At 40.8% G+C, this 17,041-nt stretch overlaps 1 protein-coding gene across 5 annotated transcripts in view; it reads right to left on the reverse strand.

The window, feature by feature from the left end:
* Positions 1-835: 835 nt before the first annotated feature.
* Positions 836-17,041, reverse strand: part of SRPK1 (SRSF protein kinase 1) — a 29,127-nt gene continuing 12,921 nt past the window's right edge. For 2 of the 5 annotated variants that reach the window (XM_068419142.1, XM_068419145.1), the window contains exons 3-16: positions 13,949-14,067; positions 12,058-12,166; positions 11,597-11,684; positions 11,293-11,380; positions 9,699-9,805; positions 8,858-9,023; positions 7,852-7,877; positions 7,179-7,392; positions 6,471-6,893; positions 5,062-5,162; positions 4,020-4,127; positions 2,623-2,692; positions 2,100-2,192; positions 836-1,186 (exon numbers count right to left, since the gene is read on the reverse strand). In XM_068419142.1, coding sequence (XP_068275243.1) covers positions 1,002-1,186; positions 2,100-2,192; positions 2,623-2,692; positions 4,020-4,127; positions 5,062-5,162; positions 6,471-6,893; positions 7,179-7,392; positions 7,852-7,877; positions 8,858-9,023; positions 9,699-9,805; positions 11,293-11,380; positions 11,597-11,684; positions 12,058-12,166; positions 13,949-14,067 — 1,897 coding nt within the window. In that variant the 3' untranslated portion in view covers positions 836-1,001. The remainder of the gene's footprint in view (positions 1,187-2,099; positions 2,193-2,622; positions 2,693-4,019; positions 4,128-5,061; positions 5,163-6,470; positions 6,894-7,178; positions 7,393-7,851; positions 7,878-8,857; positions 9,024-9,698; positions 9,806-11,292; positions 11,381-11,596; positions 11,685-12,057; positions 12,167-13,948; positions 14,068-17,041) is intronic. The other 3 variants (XM_068419144.1, XM_068419143.1, XM_068419147.1) reach the window with 3 other exon arrangements.

Below are 17,041 nucleotides of genomic sequence, written 5' to 3' on the forward strand. Positions count from 1 at the left end.
CTTGAATAGTCAAAAATTAAGAGCCAGAGTAGACTGCATCAGTGCAAGCCAATCTCTCACGGATACAGCAACTGCCTCAAGCAAGGCAAAAAAGTGCCAGTAAGGGATAAAAACCAAAAAACTTACAGCTCACTAAAACGCTGGAAGAGTTGCCTGCAACAAGGCTACCTCTCTGCAGCCAAAGGGTGCACCCATCTGTATGCTGAAGCTTGTGCGTTGAGTCAGTTCCAGCTTTTGCTTATTTTTCTTGTCACCTTTTACTCACAGGAGTTAAAGTAGAAAATATCACTGAGTTCAGAAGCTATTCTGACTATCTGGGCACAGGGAAGGAAAAAGGAAAGGGACAGGGCACTTTGGAGGAAGAGATAAAGGGTACTAAAATCTAGGTTTAAATAGCTCTTTTCAAAAGATTTAAGCAGCTAGAACTAAAGAAATGTTATGTGACTGAAAGCAAAGAATAGACACGTACAAAACGATGGAGGATTTGGAGGTCTCTGCTCTCCAAGGAACTACCACCACCTTGGTGCCATCTGTTACTTCTCACCCCATTGCTACCTACTGGATGAACAGCGGGAAATTGACTCCTGAGTCAGTGAGATGAGGAGTTCAGATCTTCACATGCCCCTCATGAAGAAAGGAGAGTTGAAATTTAGCTGAGGGAACACATTGAGCATGGTGAGCTCACATCTGTAGCACACGGTGATTAACAGTGAGGAGACTCAGAAAAAGAACTTCATATTCCAAGTCAATTAATCTTTGGCGAAACCCAATCAAGGCAAAACATGGATGATGCCCACTGGCTGAGGAGAGTCCCCATTGAAACACACAAGCAAACTCAGCAGAACAGGTTAGTTTTATCTAAAATCTTGGAAGCCTCAGAGGAAGAATTTCACATTGAAAATGAACAAGGAAAAAAAAAATGGATGTGGGAAAGGGCAGCTGGGTGCTTGTAGGCTATGCTGTAAACCAGAGTGTAGTGCCGTGGCGTTGGGTTGAAGCCTCTAGGAGTTAAGCCAGGGGTGCCTGAGACACTCTGCTGCTGTAGCTCGTTTCTCTGGGATCAGCTCCAACATAGGTAACAAGAAGTCTGTGAATGCAGCTGCCTCATCTTGGGCCCACTCGTATTTTTCCACCAAGACTTCAAAAAGGCCCCAGGGCTTCAGTTTGGTGATGTGCTTCAGGTCACCTGAAAAGCAAGACAGAAGGGTGAAGTGCAAGACATGGGAAGGGAGCAGCAGAATAAAATAGACTGAACAGCTGAACAAGACAGACTGAACTCAGAAACTGTTCTGAATAGCTGGGCATAGGGAGTATAAAATGGTAGGGCACGAGGAAGGAAGAAATAAATTATACTAAACCCCCTTTCCTATGTGCTTTTGAAGACTGTTCTAGAAATGTACTTCCTTGAAGGCTTCTTTTTTTTCCTCCTGCTATTTCTGATCCAATATCAGCAAATATTGTTTAATTTCATTAAATCACCAATTATACTGGTTGACATGACAGATAAACATTGTGCCGTTGACTTTGGACTACATGCAGCAGTGTTTGAGGAAGCAATCCACTACTAACAAAAAAGGGTTTGTTTTATTAAAAAAAAAATATTAAACTAGGTCAAAAACTTCTTCTCAAGACTCAATACATTTCTGGAGTACTTGGGGCTCTGTGATAATGGTATAACGTGTCCTGAGCAACATGGCTGAGGATGCAAGGCACTATTTAGGTGTCTGGCATGCTAGAAATGGAACAAAGTTGTCTAGAGAAGACTTCAAAGGTGAGTCAACACCTCTCGTTGACAAAGATCACTTAAATGAAGCCACATCAAGTCTGAAGAAATCTCCACAGTATTGTTTTTCTACCTGCTGCACTTGATCTACACCCAGATGTCAAGTACTAAGATGCAGGATACTTTTAGCAGTTAGACAAGAATGCCTTATATTTAGCTGCAGTTTTACTGAGAAAACATTTCATAAAACAAAGGCAAGACCTGAAGAGGCATCTTTGCCAGCATCTGTTGTTAACTGGTATTTCCAGCAAGGCACTCTTGTCTATTTGGGGCAGGAGACAAGGGGGTAAGTGACATTTGCTTTGTTTCCTTTTACCTTTTTTGGTGAAAAACTCCTTGGAATATTTTCCTGCCAAAACGAGCTTGCGAGGTATCTTCCCCAGAAGTTCTATGATCAAGGCAATGTGATCTGCATTTTTTTCAAAAGAAAAGACAATAAGACACATCCACACAAGACATCTCTCTCTATGTCCCAGTTTCCTTCTCTGGGATATAAGAACAAAGACATTATCTCCCTTAAAAATTGAGATCTGCCTGAGATCACATTACAATAAGCAAGGACAAAGTCAAGGAGGAAGGGGAAAAATGGTAAGGGCAATTTAAGGCATGATCAGTTTGAGAACCAAGATAGAGAATCTATCAGTAAGAGGAATGGGAAGGACCAGAACAAGAACATAGACTTTATCACATGGTGTTTTACTGCAGAGGCTCGAGCACAGTTGGTGCTGATTTGGGTAAACAAGGAGCCTTTGCATTGCTAACTCAGAAGGCTCATTCTAAAAAAGCAACCATTGTACTTCATGTCCCACTTTAAAAAGGAAAGACTTCGACAAACACACCTTCATCTCGGGAGTAATCTTCCCCAGAGTGAGGCTCGAACAGATAGTCTCCTGTTGCCAACTCAAAGGCCTAAACAAACAGAAATGAGCACGTTAAATCACTTTAATACACTTCACACACTGTCAGATGTGCTGCAGGTTGATTCTGCATATCTCTGTGGGCCAGAAGCAAAGCGGTGGGAAGAATAACCCGTAGGACTCTAGCACACCATTACCATCTTCAGGTGTGCGATTACTTTGCAACATTTTAACGGCTGCATTAAAAAACATCACAGGTACATCCACGATGAATTTTAGATCACAGCATAATGCAGTTACACTGGTGTGAAACTGTACAAAGTTGACAAAGTTGAGGCATTTCACACGCTCAGCCTCTCCTCCGCCTCAACAGCATTTTACAAAACGATGTCACATCCAAACTCTTCATTTTTTTACAAAGATTCTCCCCTCCCTCCAAATTTCAAAGACATTTTTCAAACAGTTAATCTCTGAACATCCATCTGTAGATATAAAAAAACATTTTAAATGAGAAAAACACTTGCATTCATTTCAACTCCTAAATTCCATGATGCATTTACCCTCTACATACTCACTTTTCCCTCAAAACAGCACCTCTGACCTTCTGTATTCTTAGTTTTCTTTACAGACTGCTGTAGTCTAACTATTGCATTAGGCACTCGGAGTAACCACTGCGTAACTCTGGCCACACATTCTGCACAGACAACATGACCCTACCGCATGGTTTTACCACATTCATCAAAAAAAATCACAGCTTGTTTTCCAATGACTTCACTCACTATTTTCTGAGCTTAAAAAATTAAACTCAAGCTTTGATTTGTAGAAAACACAATGGAGACACCAAAGGGGCACATGCAGTAACTGACTAAACTGATTTATTTTTTTTTTAATCACCATATTCAACATTTGCCAGCTATTACAGAACAGCTTCAGCCTCGTCTCAGCATTACTCAGATTATAAAATGATTCCAAACATGCAGAGGATGCATATGACTAAAATATGAATTCATAGTGAAGACATCTGTGAAACAGTGCTGGATGCAGCAGAGAGGCTCTTTATATAAGAAGATTTTGTCTTCAGAATTGCACAATTGTCTCGTTTTTCCACAAATACGATTGTAGTTTGTCATTGTGCTTTGAAATCTGCTGTTGCTGTACGACAAAACTAACTTTCAAAGGAAAGCCACACGTGGCAAAAAAACCCAACCAACTTTGGTATGGAAACACGGTATTCAGCAAGTCTGGAAGTTGGCTGAACACCGGTGAGGGTTTTTTGCCAGGCTTGGCCAGTGACTCGGCAGCCCAGGGGGCACAGCACACACTGGTTTTGCAGAATGCTCCGCAGACACAGTTTAAACCCCCGGGATGACACCACTCACCATACACGCCGTGCTCCAGATGTCAGCAGGGGTGTTGTACCCTGATCCTATCAACACCTCCAGGGATCGGTACTGTCTTGTCTGGATGTCTTCAGTGAAGTGCTTGTGCTAAACAGAAGAAAGGTTTTACTAACAGTTAGGGGCTGTTTAAAAGGAGGAGAATCAACAAGCTGGAAGGCCAGAGCAGATCAAAGCTCATTTCCATTACATTGTATCTGAATTTTACATCCTCATTAAATATTCCCTTATATTCCTACAAGTACTGTTTAAAAGCTCTACATAAGACACTCCTCCTTAAGTAAAACAGTCCAGCACTTTAGAGGAAAGGAAGCCACAAAAACAGAGTAAGGGAGGATTGTTTCAGAAGCTGAGCCCTCTCCTATCCGATCATGACAGGCCGTGATTCAGCTCCCTAAAAGCAGATAAAAAACACCAGTGTAAGAGATGCTTGCCAGATGCTGCAAGCCTGATGGGCAATTCTGAGTTTGAGACTCATCTCTCCCACAAGACCTGAAGTATTTTGCCCTTTAAGAAGCCAAGTAAAATAGGCATTTCTTCTATTTGAAATGTCAACCATTTCCAAGCAGCACAGCACAACCATCAAAGAATAAAACTATTTATGAGTCTCTTTCACGTGCTTGGGAATCCACTGCAATGGTGTGACAAGCTAACGAAACTACAGATCTAGCACGTCAGAGCAACTGTTTGCACCTTTCTCTTTCGCCAGGGGAGCCACAGACTCCTTCAGAAGTTTCACATATGCAGATTTCCACACGTTATATGTGACACTGTTCACAGGCCTATTAGAAGTAACCTAATGACCAGTGAGGCACCCAGAACACAGGCTGAAATCCTGTGTTAGAGGACTATTTCTTTGTGTCCCTGCTCCCCTCTCTTTTTTCCCCCAACATAGTTTCAAACTGTCACTACTTTCATAAGCAGGTCTAAGACAGAATCTATTTTACAGCTACTTTTCCATCTTGGCATACTGTGAATGAATTAGCAGGTTTAAACAGTCAATGTGAAAAGATTGTAAACTTACCACCCAGCAGGCATTTCCTAGGTCAGCTATCTTCACTTTGAGCTTATCTGCATTCTTGGGCTCAAGAGGATTAAGGAGGAAATTCCCAGCAGCTGATTTTCCTAGAAGCAACATGTACAACAGCTGATTAAAGCTACATGGACAGTGTCACCATCTGTCATCCAAATCCTATCGCCCCCTCCCTACTCTGGAAGGGTTTTGCTTCTGGATCAGAACTTTTCCCTCCCTGAAGCCTAGATATAAAAATCAGTCTGCAGTCTGTATCTACAGGCTTTTTAAATAAGGGCATTGCCAGAAACAAACAAGCCTCTAAACCCTTAAGCCTTCCTAAATCGTTGAAGAAGGAGAGTCCACATCTTATAGCATCTTTGTGACATACCCATCACTCACTGCTGCAACACAGTTACAAGAGCTAAAGTATATATTGGGAAAATCTCAACGACACAGTGGAGAGCAAAAATATTAAGTCACTAAATTACATCCAGTTGTAGCTCTAAAGCAATTTGGGAGAGAGCTGCAAGAAGCAAAATACACCCAGTAATCTAGTGGGATGTCTAACTAAATGCAGTTCAAGTTTCAAAAATCTTTAAATTTCACTTGCTACTTTTCATCCACGTAACTCCCCAGCAGTACTCTGCCAAGAAAATGCTACAGAAATTTTTTTATAAAGAAGTACAAATGTTAGTTTCTCCCTCCTTCTCACCTGACCTTGACTCAAAGATGCAAAAAAAAGGACAGTTTTATCAATTGATTCAAGCTTTTTAAAAACACACATCTGGAATGTGTTTGAACTGCTGTACACTACTGCGTGTCTTATGTTCTCCTAAACCTACAAGACTTAGTTTTTTCCCCCTGAAACAAATCATATTTAAACAAGAGCATTAAAGAGGTTTTTTCCTACACTCTATAAGCTTTGTTTCAGTCAGGCTGCATTTCCAGTTCTGGGAAAACATTTACTCATCTCAAGTAACTGAGAGGAGTTACTTGTGCTCCATTTTAAGAACAAAACTATCAGGACACACTGAACAGAACTTATCCCATAACTTAACAGCCAGTGACAATCTGTAGCCTTACATTTCTAACTACAAATGAAAATGACATAAGCAACACCTGATACAAAGGAGGGAATGTTCCTATACTGAAAAACAAATATACTTTTTAAAAGTGGGAATACTTATGCATTCAATAGTCAAAACCAAGGTACAACTACAACTGGAAGCTACAAACAGCAAATGTCTCAGAGCAGGACTGTCAGGTTAATTACTCCTGGGAGGAAAAGGCTCAAACAGCTGGTTCTGATCACTTCAACCTACGCAATGGAGGTTTCTATTAATACTCTGATGAAGTGTTGTAACAACTCTCCCAGATCAAGGAGAAAGGAGCCCTTTCTCACAGGGTCCCTCTTATACCTTTGTTGTCTGATGGGCTATTATTCTCATTCTCATCCTCTGAAGGTAGCTCTGTCCGGATGCTTTCTTGCAAATGGTTAATCTCCTGCTCGTTGAATGATCGCTCTTCATTGGACGTGGGCTGACACACCATGGGATCTTCTGAAACTAAGGGCACAAACGAGTCCAACATTGCTTCTTGAGGCCTGTTCTCTGAGTCACCATTACGTTGACTGTAATTACAACTACGGAAGTTCTCCTGCGTGTGAGGATGATCACCTTGGTCGTTGGCATTATGAAGGTCATCCTCGAGTCGCACAGACCCTTGATTGCCAGAGTCTGGGAAGTCCATCATTTGTATCACTCGGTTGCAATTTATTTCTGTCACACATTTTTCCATGCTGCTTACCATTAGAATAGATTGCTCTTGTACAACGACTACAGCTGGAAGAGTGGAAAAGGAGAAGATAGCACAGTATGTCTAAACAAAGCAAGAGCTGAAGCTTGTTCAGGGAGCCCTCAGAAGGAGGCAATTCTCAAAATGTAACTCAACACAATCATTAATTCAATTTGTAACAGGAGGTTTCCTAACCTCTTTAGATGGGTAGAATGCAATGCAAAACAGGTTAAACGACAACGGCCACCTCTACTAAAGGGGCTCACTCTACTCGTGCCAGCATGAGCGAAAGGACAACACTGTGCTACTTCAGCAATACTTTAGGTCCATACCTGTCTTTTTGCTGACATTTTCCTCTGGTGGACTAACTTTTATGAGCATTTCCAGAGGGCTCCGAGCTTCCTCCTCCTCTTCAGGCCGTGTCTGCCCAGGGCTTGCTTCCTTCTCCATTTCCTCTATCTCTTGCATTCGCTTCTCTAACAACTCAGCCTGCCGTTTCTGCTTCTTTTTCAACTTCTTTTTTTTATTCTTTGACATTTTGTCAGCCTACACAGAAGCAAGCAGAGATATTGGACTTAGCATTTCATATTTCAATAAAGCTAAAATGCATCAAGTTTTAATTTATTTTAGAGCTGAGGAAGCAATCTGGGATGAAAACTCTCAAGACAGTTCCTCTCTCAAATAAAAAGCAGATATTAAGGTTTTTGGAGCAGTTGTCTATGGCTCTTATCAGTGCACTTCTGTCCTGACCCGAGAAACCTACAGTACTCCAAATGAGGGATCTCAGACTCCACAGTCCACTCATTCTGGTGATACATATATGAGATACAACTACTCACATCTCCAAGACAGCATTGAACCTGATGCACATGTCTCTAACAAACACAAATCACACTTTTCCTTCTGATATAAGGTTACTTTCCTTCAATGCTGACTGCATTATGAAACAACGCAGGAGATACTATAATTAAACAGATAATTATGCATGAAAGCTATTATACTTACTGGTTTTGGCTGTGGTGCAGTGCTCACTGAAAGGGAAAGGAAGATGAGTAGATTAGTATGTTTATAGTCAAAAACTGCAACTGCATTCTTATCTTAAGGTAAGCTTTTTCCTCTGTGGTTTGGCAACAACATTTTAAAGATATCAGCAAATGTTACTTTGAAGACTCATTTCTCTATAAAAGCACAGCAAGAACAAAAAAAAAAAGGAAAAACATTAAATGAGTAACTGCATCATTAAAATTCCAGATAGTAGACTTGCTTGACTGATATCAAAGACTTAAACTTTGTGTCACGCAGCTTAATTTACTGAATGTATAATGCATCTTACTGAAAAGAAAATGCAAACCAAAACATTAAAATACCAAAGTTAAGGGAGCTTCCCTAAGCTAAGGTATGCTATGATGGGCTCAGCTAAACGGTGGTGGTGTAAGATTATGACTGACAGAGCCTTCCAATACACACTGCAGCAGATGAATATTCTGAGGAGGAACACGAGGAACTAGAAACAAGAGAAAATTTGCTCTTAGATCTTTAGGGATGTTAGCATGTCAAGGAAGCTGTTTCTGTTACAAGGTTTTCAGACTGACAACAGGTAAATCATCTTGTTGAGACCTTCCTGAAATGCATTTCCAGCACCAGGCAAGGAAAGGAAATAAACTTTTGAAGAAAATGTGAGAAGTACCTCACTGCATTTTCACTCCAGCACTACTTTGACTGCATTAGCATTTATGCAGGGTGTGCTATACTAGACTGCCTGCCCTACCACTTTATCGCTGCCAGATTAGCTGGGCTAAAAGCAGGTGCCAGCATGCACATATCCTCCCTCCATTTTTCTTATACAAACAACTGCCTTCCTGATCATCTTTGCGTTCACAACTTACGACTAACTTCACAATTTATAGTTGGCTTTTCAGAGGTTACTTGCATCATTGTTCCACTGCACTCAGATCAGTTATGATTTGGGGGTGTGGGGGGGAAATAGCATCAATTCTCAAGAAAAAAGCACCTGCAGAGCCAGATGGTGGGGGAGCCCCAGATCTCTGCCACTCTGTTGCCTCTGCAGCCAGCCTGCGGATGTACTGGTCGTTAACGCACAGAAGGATGTTCTCAGGTTTAATATCTGTATGAATGATTCGACATTTTGTGTGCAAGTAATCCAGGCCCTGAAGAACCTGCAGACAGGAGAGAACGAAATCGACCGTTAGAAAAAGCAAAGAATGAGCAAATTGAGAGTGAAGTGAAAATACAAAATTGCCTAGGATGACCAATGAACCTGAAGGACTTCTGTGTGTGAGAATACTCCAGATTAGAGATAATGTGATCAGCGGTTACTGCTCAGTTCCAGAAAATACAGATTTGCATACAGATTTTAGCTATGAATTTAAAATACTCTTTACTGTCATAACTCACCACGGTTGAAAAATCTAATCTTAATACCCTACAATAAAATCATGCTTTCCTCCTCCCCTCCACCTCACATGTAGAAAGATGTTTCTTCTTAGGCAACCATCCAGTAGGAAGAACAGGTTTCTCTTGCTCTTCCCTTCATTAAGCACTGTACTTACTGTGACAAGAGTTTTAAAAAAATAAATACTTATGAGGAATAACCAGGGTAAGTAAGGGTTAAAAGCAAAGCTCACCTCCTATCATGATTTAAGTGTCTGAAAATAAGTATCTGTAGCAGAAGGCTTTTGCAGTAGAGAAAGGAAATATCAACCCAAGAATGATTTTGTTTCATGAGAGATACACCACTGATTTTTAACTTTTGTTTTCTTGCATGCGAGAAAGATTAGTGAAAGAGTTCTCACCGGGTCGAGGGGAACAGTGCAGTCAGAGCTGGAACTTACCTGTTTGATGATCTTTTTGACACAAGGGAGTGGAAGCCCCTGATAATTTGACTTGATGATCCACTTCAGGAGATGATGCCCTAGAACTTCAAACACCATACAGATATCTGGAACCCAGTCAAGGAAAGAGATGGACATCCTGACCCAAGGAGCCCTGAATTCCCAGCACTGAGGATCAAAAGAAATCCATAACAGTTAAGTGTTTTATATTAAAGAACTCTCATCCTTCTGACACAGCTTAGAGAAGCTGCCTTCCTTAACTGCACCGTCCTATCCTACACATCAGTGTTGTTATCTGAAATACAAAGGGATGGAGTTGGTTAGGACAATGCTCCTAATGCAATAGTAGCAATCTCCTGCTTTGGGTGGAAGCCAGTTACACAAGCAAGTGTGTATCAGTATTTCCTCCTAGTATTGAGACAGCTTCAAGCCAACAAGGTACATTTTGGAACAGCCTAGGCTCTCGCCCCAGGCAAAACTCGATGCTAAATCTCTCTGTACCAGCATTACCTGAAAAGATAATAAAATTTCCATTTCATAAATAATCTTCAGAACAATTAAATTACTTTCTCCACCCTCCCTTGCCTCTCTACCAGCAAAACAAACTTTTGACAAGCCTGGACTTCAACAATATTTACATTACCTATTATTTTTTTGTCTCAACAGCTACAGTCACTCTAGTGACATACTCAGGATTGTGCCTTTGCTTTAGAAGCCAAACTTCTAGGAGTCCATCAGGCTGCTTTTCTTCTACACTGGCAGAAAGCACGCATGTGTTTCACAAGAGAGAAAGAAATACAAAATCAAGTCAACGTTTACTTGGTGCTAGGTACCAGAAAAAGTTAATAGAGGAAATACATTATGGGGCTACTGTTTTCTAAAAGTGATAGAAAATTTATAACCTACAGCTCGATTCTCTCAAGCAGCCTAGTAATTCTCAACAAAATAAAACTCAAGGTACCACAAAGCAGAAACATGCACAAAAGTCCAACTTTAAAATTTTAAGGGTGCATTATTAGGACTTGCCAGAAATCACTGCCTGTTAGAAGGCTGTTCACAGAGCCACAGGGGATTTTCAAAGCAATACACTTTAAACAACCTAAGAATGTTGATAAAGTCCAAGGTAAGATGCTTCTGTAACTAGAAAATCACCTTATTATCAAGTTATAGACTGCACATTTGCTATTTTTAATTACTGATCTTAACATTTTGTATTGCTTTACTTAAATAACAGGTTATTACCAGGCTGCCTGCAGAATTGAGTGGTTGAGACAGATGGGCTCCATTACCACAGAGGCACCTCGGACACTAAGCCATTCAGTCCTGATTCCCAAGCAGATGCAGCCACCCCACCTCTCATGTTAAAAGCATGACTAAGCAGTGCTGTCTCTGTGATTTAACACATATTATGTCAGGCTGAATGATCATTCTGGATCTAAGCTTAGCAGGCAGTTTTGAGGCAGATGATTCCACAGCAGGTTTCCTTGGGCGGCGAAAGGGATGCTTGGGCATTGCTCACCAGCCCTGACATGACAGCTACCCAATGAACTCCCATCTTCACACAATTCTTTGCCTTTATTCCACAAAAGGATACGAGAACCATTAACTCCTGAGATCTTGAAGTCATCTAATAACTGAACAACTCTCTCTTTACTTGGATCATTCGGATCACTGTTGCGGACCTGCAGAGAAAAAGTAAATTAATTTTGTGTTCCTTGAGGTAATTACTAGGCAAGAATGTATTCTGAAGTCAGCTCTACTGCATTATTGTTAGGTTCCTATCCAAATTCTTTGCAACTAGATGATCCGGAAATATCAAGCACATGACTAATGTGAACTCCCCAAAATTAGTTTAAAAAATGAAAAATAAAAATGGAACCCCGCTCTCAGGCACTCACCGATTTTAGCAACTTGATTTCATCCAGTGCTGTTTCTGTGTAGTGCTCTGCACTCTTCACCACCTTCATTGCCACAAATCTCCTCCCTCTATGCACAAGGAGTAAGTAAATTGGAGATTGTTAACACTCATACAAAAAACTTATTCTCCAGGATTATGCTAATTCTTTTGTGTATGAAAGAGCTACTTATTTAAGGCATCAGGGAAAAATAAGGTTTAAGCACTCATGAAGATTGTCTTTGGGGCTCTTTGTACAAAACATCCATGTTAGACATTTCTCTTTCCACATATATGGTTTGTCTGTTAACGCCCTCCCCCACACTGGCATGCACAAGATCAAAAGAAACTTTTGTGTTAGGATGTGCACAGCTATGCTTTGTGTTTTTATCTAGAAGTAAGAAGATGCTTTCTGATCATGTTTGTACAATGCTGCCCGTTCCCACCAGAAACAGAAAGACTTACTGGATGTCCCAAGCTAGCCACACAGTGGAGAAGTGGCCCCATCCAAGCTTCCTAATCACATGGTATCGTCCGTTGAAGAGATCTCCTATTTTCACGAGGTGATAGCCACCTAGAGAAACGGGGGAGTTTATATGGCAAGAGATCACCCAAGTGCTAAAGGGCAGGTATGTGGGACAAGCATCACAACTTGAGGCACACTTACTTGATGTGTTTAAATTTTTAATCATGTAAACAAATGCAAATGTTTCTCTAATTGCATCTTGCTAGAATAAATATACAGTATGTTAGAGGAAGAGCTGCGAACAGCCCTCCAGTTGATTGAAAAGTATCTTTTTAATATAATTGAATTAGAATGACTGACTCCTCCTTTTCAATGTAGGTCATCACTGCAGCATCACAGAAGAGTATTTCCTGAGTGAAAGCATCTGAAGTCTGCCAGGCTGACCACCCTTGGAAAACACAGTTCGTGATGTTCAGTAAGAGAATCTTACAGCTAAATATCAGCATTGCTTTTGCACGCTCTGTCCCCATAACATGACAGAGTACTGCACCCAAGATCCCAATGGAGCTTCCCTTGCAATTGCTTTCCTCACTGAAAGGCACTTTGCCATTTAACACTGAAAATAGGAAAGTCTCATCCCTGTACCCCTAGTACCTCTCAGCTGCTGACTATGCAGGAGGATTCCATGATGGAAGCAAAGACATCAAAAGCCAGACAAAGACACAAGGGAAGTGGCAGAAAACAGAACGAAGAAAAGAATCTGTAATTGTTAAGGCATAAATCTTTGCCAGAACCTGGAACTACACCCTAGATTCCAGGCACTTGCTATTCAGTTGTGGTCAGCAAATGCGACCCATGAAATGAATGCTTTGCCAGGAAGATTCACCTCTCTTGACTGACTGGTTCACAAACAAGACATAGAATTGCTATCCACTACTTCATCAGCTCAAGCAGCAGAAGTCTCTTTTCTTCACTTAAAGATTTCAGTTACAACAGCAGCAGCTGCACCGATTGCTAATTCACACAATGGCTTTCTTCTTCCCACTTGCTTTACAACAAACAGAACCCCACAAATACTTGTGCAGTATGCTAAAAGTAATGTAAATGCTTTGAAGCAAAGCACTGAAGGGTAAGAAACGTTGCAATTCAGGTTCCCTGTGCTATTTCTACTTTGCATGTTGTTATACACATCTATGGCATTTGTTACACGCTTCTCCCTCTGCCTTATTAATATATACAACAAATAGTATCACAGTAGTAGTCTTACAAAGCACTTGGAGGTGGGTGCACACATTCAAGCTTCAACTAATTCATCAGTTGATTTTGTATGATCAGTGTTGTGTCTTTTTTTAAAGTACTTGCTGTGTTAAAAAAAACAGCCTGACCCTTTTGATATTGAATTCTATACTGTGGTATTTCCATTTGTTCTGTATTTAGTTTCTACTCAGAAAAACAGTGGAAGACTCTTTGCAGACAACGTTATCTGAAGCATGAGTACTAAGATAATTTTCACAAGAAAACAGCGAAGAATTTGAACTGATTTGAAGGATATTTGAAAGTGTTCTTTTCTGATGAAAATAAAAAAGAAATTGGATGCCTACCTGCTTTTACCAATTTTGAAAGCCCTCTGGCACAGAGGAAAAGCTAACAGCTTTAAACACATGCATTAAGAACAGCTCTCCAACTCAAATCTTGACTGATAACAGAGAGAACCTTGGAGAATAGTTTACCCATTCCAGGTTAGCTTGAAAAATGTTATTATCATGATGCAGTTTCAAAAACCACTTAATATAAGAGGGAGTCTATTTTCATTCTCTGTAGTAGATGGGAAATTGAGGTAATTTCTTGATCACATTGAAAATCCTGCACCTTCAACAGGCCAGGTCTCACCTTTACAGTAATCATTTGGATCCTCTTGTTCATCGTCATCTGACCCCAGGATTTCTTCCTCTTGCTCTGGAAGATCATTCTCTGAATGAGCAGCAGGGCCCCGATGCTGGGTGTCGGGTCTGAAAGAGAACACACTGCATGTCTCACACATGTTACTCTTCAGTTCAGTACCTTTCATTTCACAGGAGGGACTGCTGATAATGGAGAAGACGCGATATTCAGCCTTCAGAATAACTATTTTCCCACTTAAATGCTTCTACTCCTAAGCTAGTATCAAGGTAGACAGAAAATTTTTCATATTCTAGTGAGAAATACAACTTAATGCCCTAGATTCGCTTTTAGAGTAGAACAAAGAGAAGGCCAGACAAGACAGCGAGTCAAAAGCTTAGTGATCCCACCAAAATGTTATGTTTCTTTGAACCCCTTCTCAGCCTTTCATTCAGTGAGGACTTTTCTAAAGCAAATTTATATTTTAAGATGTCACCTCACATAAAACCTGAAGATTTAAATGTTGATGAATGTTATTTTAAAGACTAACATCAATTAATTCTTACTCCTTTGGCAAAAAAAAATTAAACCAGCGTTTTAGAACTTGTGCCCTTTGTCCCTTTCACCTTCCGAGATCAAACGAACATGTAACAATCCTGCTTCCAGCACTTCAGAACTCTAAACCCCCTGTATTGCCCTTGATTGCTCCTGTTCTCATGTGGCAGGCTGCATTTCTAGTCTGTCTCTTCACTGAAGGTCTAAAGTTTGTTACAGTTGTCTGAACTACAGAGAGTGGGAGTACGCAGAGCAGATGTTCTGTAAACCCTTCTGAGAGCTTGTGATTGCCCAGGGATTGAAATCGGGCGCCGAGGTGGTATTTTTTTCCCACTCCTACATTCATAAATAAAAGCATTAATTTTGTGTGTTTAATTTTTCACCAAATGTGCTACTCTAAGCTCCTGCTTGTGAAGATCATGTTGGCAAAGGCCACCTCGTTGCTCTCGTGCATTTAAGCCGTGTTTGAGTTCCCCGAGCTAAAACATGCTGCTATCCTCCCAGTGCCCCAGCTCCTTCATGGCAGCACACTGCTGACAGCCAAACAGATCATGAAATTATAACACTAAAACAGGGAAGTTATTTACTTTAGAAAGGATTACAGGGAATGGTTAATTGTCTACAAAGTTTAATCTTCAATATCCTTTTGTACAAAGCAAGCATTTAGAATGAAAACAGCGCCTACAGCCCGTTTGCATTGGCAAGATTTAATGGTAAAGTACTGCAGGATATTAACATGAAGCTTTCTTTTCTTAGAACTATGAGATATTAAAAAAATCTGGAGTTGTCCAAAGAGTTGGGCAACAAATTTCTTTACAGCAATGACGTACAAGCAGGAGAGAACATTCTTTACACTGAGCTTCCCTGTCAGTATGAATTAGCGGAAGTTTCTTGTATTGAAACTATTGTTCCAGTGAAGTAGCAGATACAACTGATGCCTTCCACCAGCCTACTTCAAATTCAACTAGTTTGCTCAAAGGAGTAGCTGCTGAGACAGCCACTGGTTATGCCAGTGGATATGCTAATGCGCGTGGGCTTTCGGATGCAGTTTTTATAGCTCATAACTGAGCTGGAGTCCTGTGAATCATATCACGGTCGTACTAATTAATCTTAATCCATGGGACAAATTTAGTATTTCAGTTCTGAGTGGTTATGAACATTCAGCATTTACCTACTACACACACACTCTGCTGAGACTTCACACGTTAAACATATTGCTACACATTAAAATTGTGGCCATCTTAAATATCTATGGAGTGTGAAAAGGAAGAAATCACCCGTTCCAATCTGATCACGAGCCATTTACAATCCAGAACTGAAGTTCATCAAAGCGAAGAGCTACAAAGGTCATCCTTGGCACATGCAAACCACACAACATTTATTTCAGTCAGTTGTCAGAGCTAGTAAGTCCTCCTCATTTTTTTATCAGGGATAAGCACAGATTAGTAGTCCCGAACCATAAAACAAGACTGCCAGATAGCCCACTCCACTGCTGCCAGGCTAATGAGACATTTATTAACAACCCCGTAGCTTGACCCAGCCTCAAGATATTTAGTGTTTAGACCTTTTCCCCACCATGAGCCACAGAATTACAAGTCAGGGGTAGGAAGAATGAAACCGGGGAAGGGGGGAAAAAAGTCTTGGAGGTCAAAAAGCTACTTTAAAACTGCCACATTCCTTTGGGGACAACTGAGCTACGGATAAAGTCAGAGACTCTCCCCAAATTAGAGCAGGCAGCAAAGGCCATGAACAGAATGGCTGAAGGGGAGACTGGATGCTCATATATAACAAGTCCTATAGACAGGGGAAAGAGAACCAGAACTGGACTGAAAGGTGAATTGAAGCCCAGCAGCCACACCCATAGCAAAATAGTAAAGAATAATTCTGCCCAAAGCTGTTTCAAGCTTTTCACTTTTGTATCTGTGCATCCCCTAAGATGTAGGGGATCTGAATGGATTCAAAAGAAAATTCATCTTAAGAACCACTGATGCAGACAGAAACCTCACGCCGTTCTGCAGTCCCAATGCTTCTCCATAATAGTAATTTCATGCATCAAGGAAGAAGTTACTGGAAGCACTAAACCCCATTCTCTCGGAAGCTTTCTGTACCCCTCCTAAGAAGGGGCTGACAAATCCTGCTGCTGACAACCTCGTACACGACACACCCTGTAGTCTGCATTGGAGCCTGTCCTGGGGATCCAAAAGCATTTCACTTGTATGTTATAATACATTATACCAACTAATGTGATACAGAGCTGTATTCAGGTCACATACATTTCTACAGGGCTATTTCCTTTATGAAATCACCTCCAAAACACATCTCATTCCTTTGCCCTCTTGCAAAAATTCATTAGATGTTACTACACCCCACCACCTTCTTCCCCCAAAGTGACCATGTCAACTGCAGACAGGGATTAAGAGAGACTTAATCAGTGCAGAGTATGTATTAATACCAAAGAAAAACTGATACACAAAACCACAACCCTCATCTGCTTCGCTCACTCTAAAAGGCACAAAAGGCTGTTAAAGACAGCAGAAAAATCCATACTCG

Source organism: Nyctibius grandis, chromosome 27, assembly GCF_013368605.1.
Source record: "Nyctibius grandis isolate bNycGra1 chromosome 27, bNycGra1.pri, whole genome shotgun sequence".
NCBI lineage: Eukaryota > Metazoa > Chordata > Aves > Nyctibiiformes > Nyctibiidae > Nyctibius > Nyctibius grandis.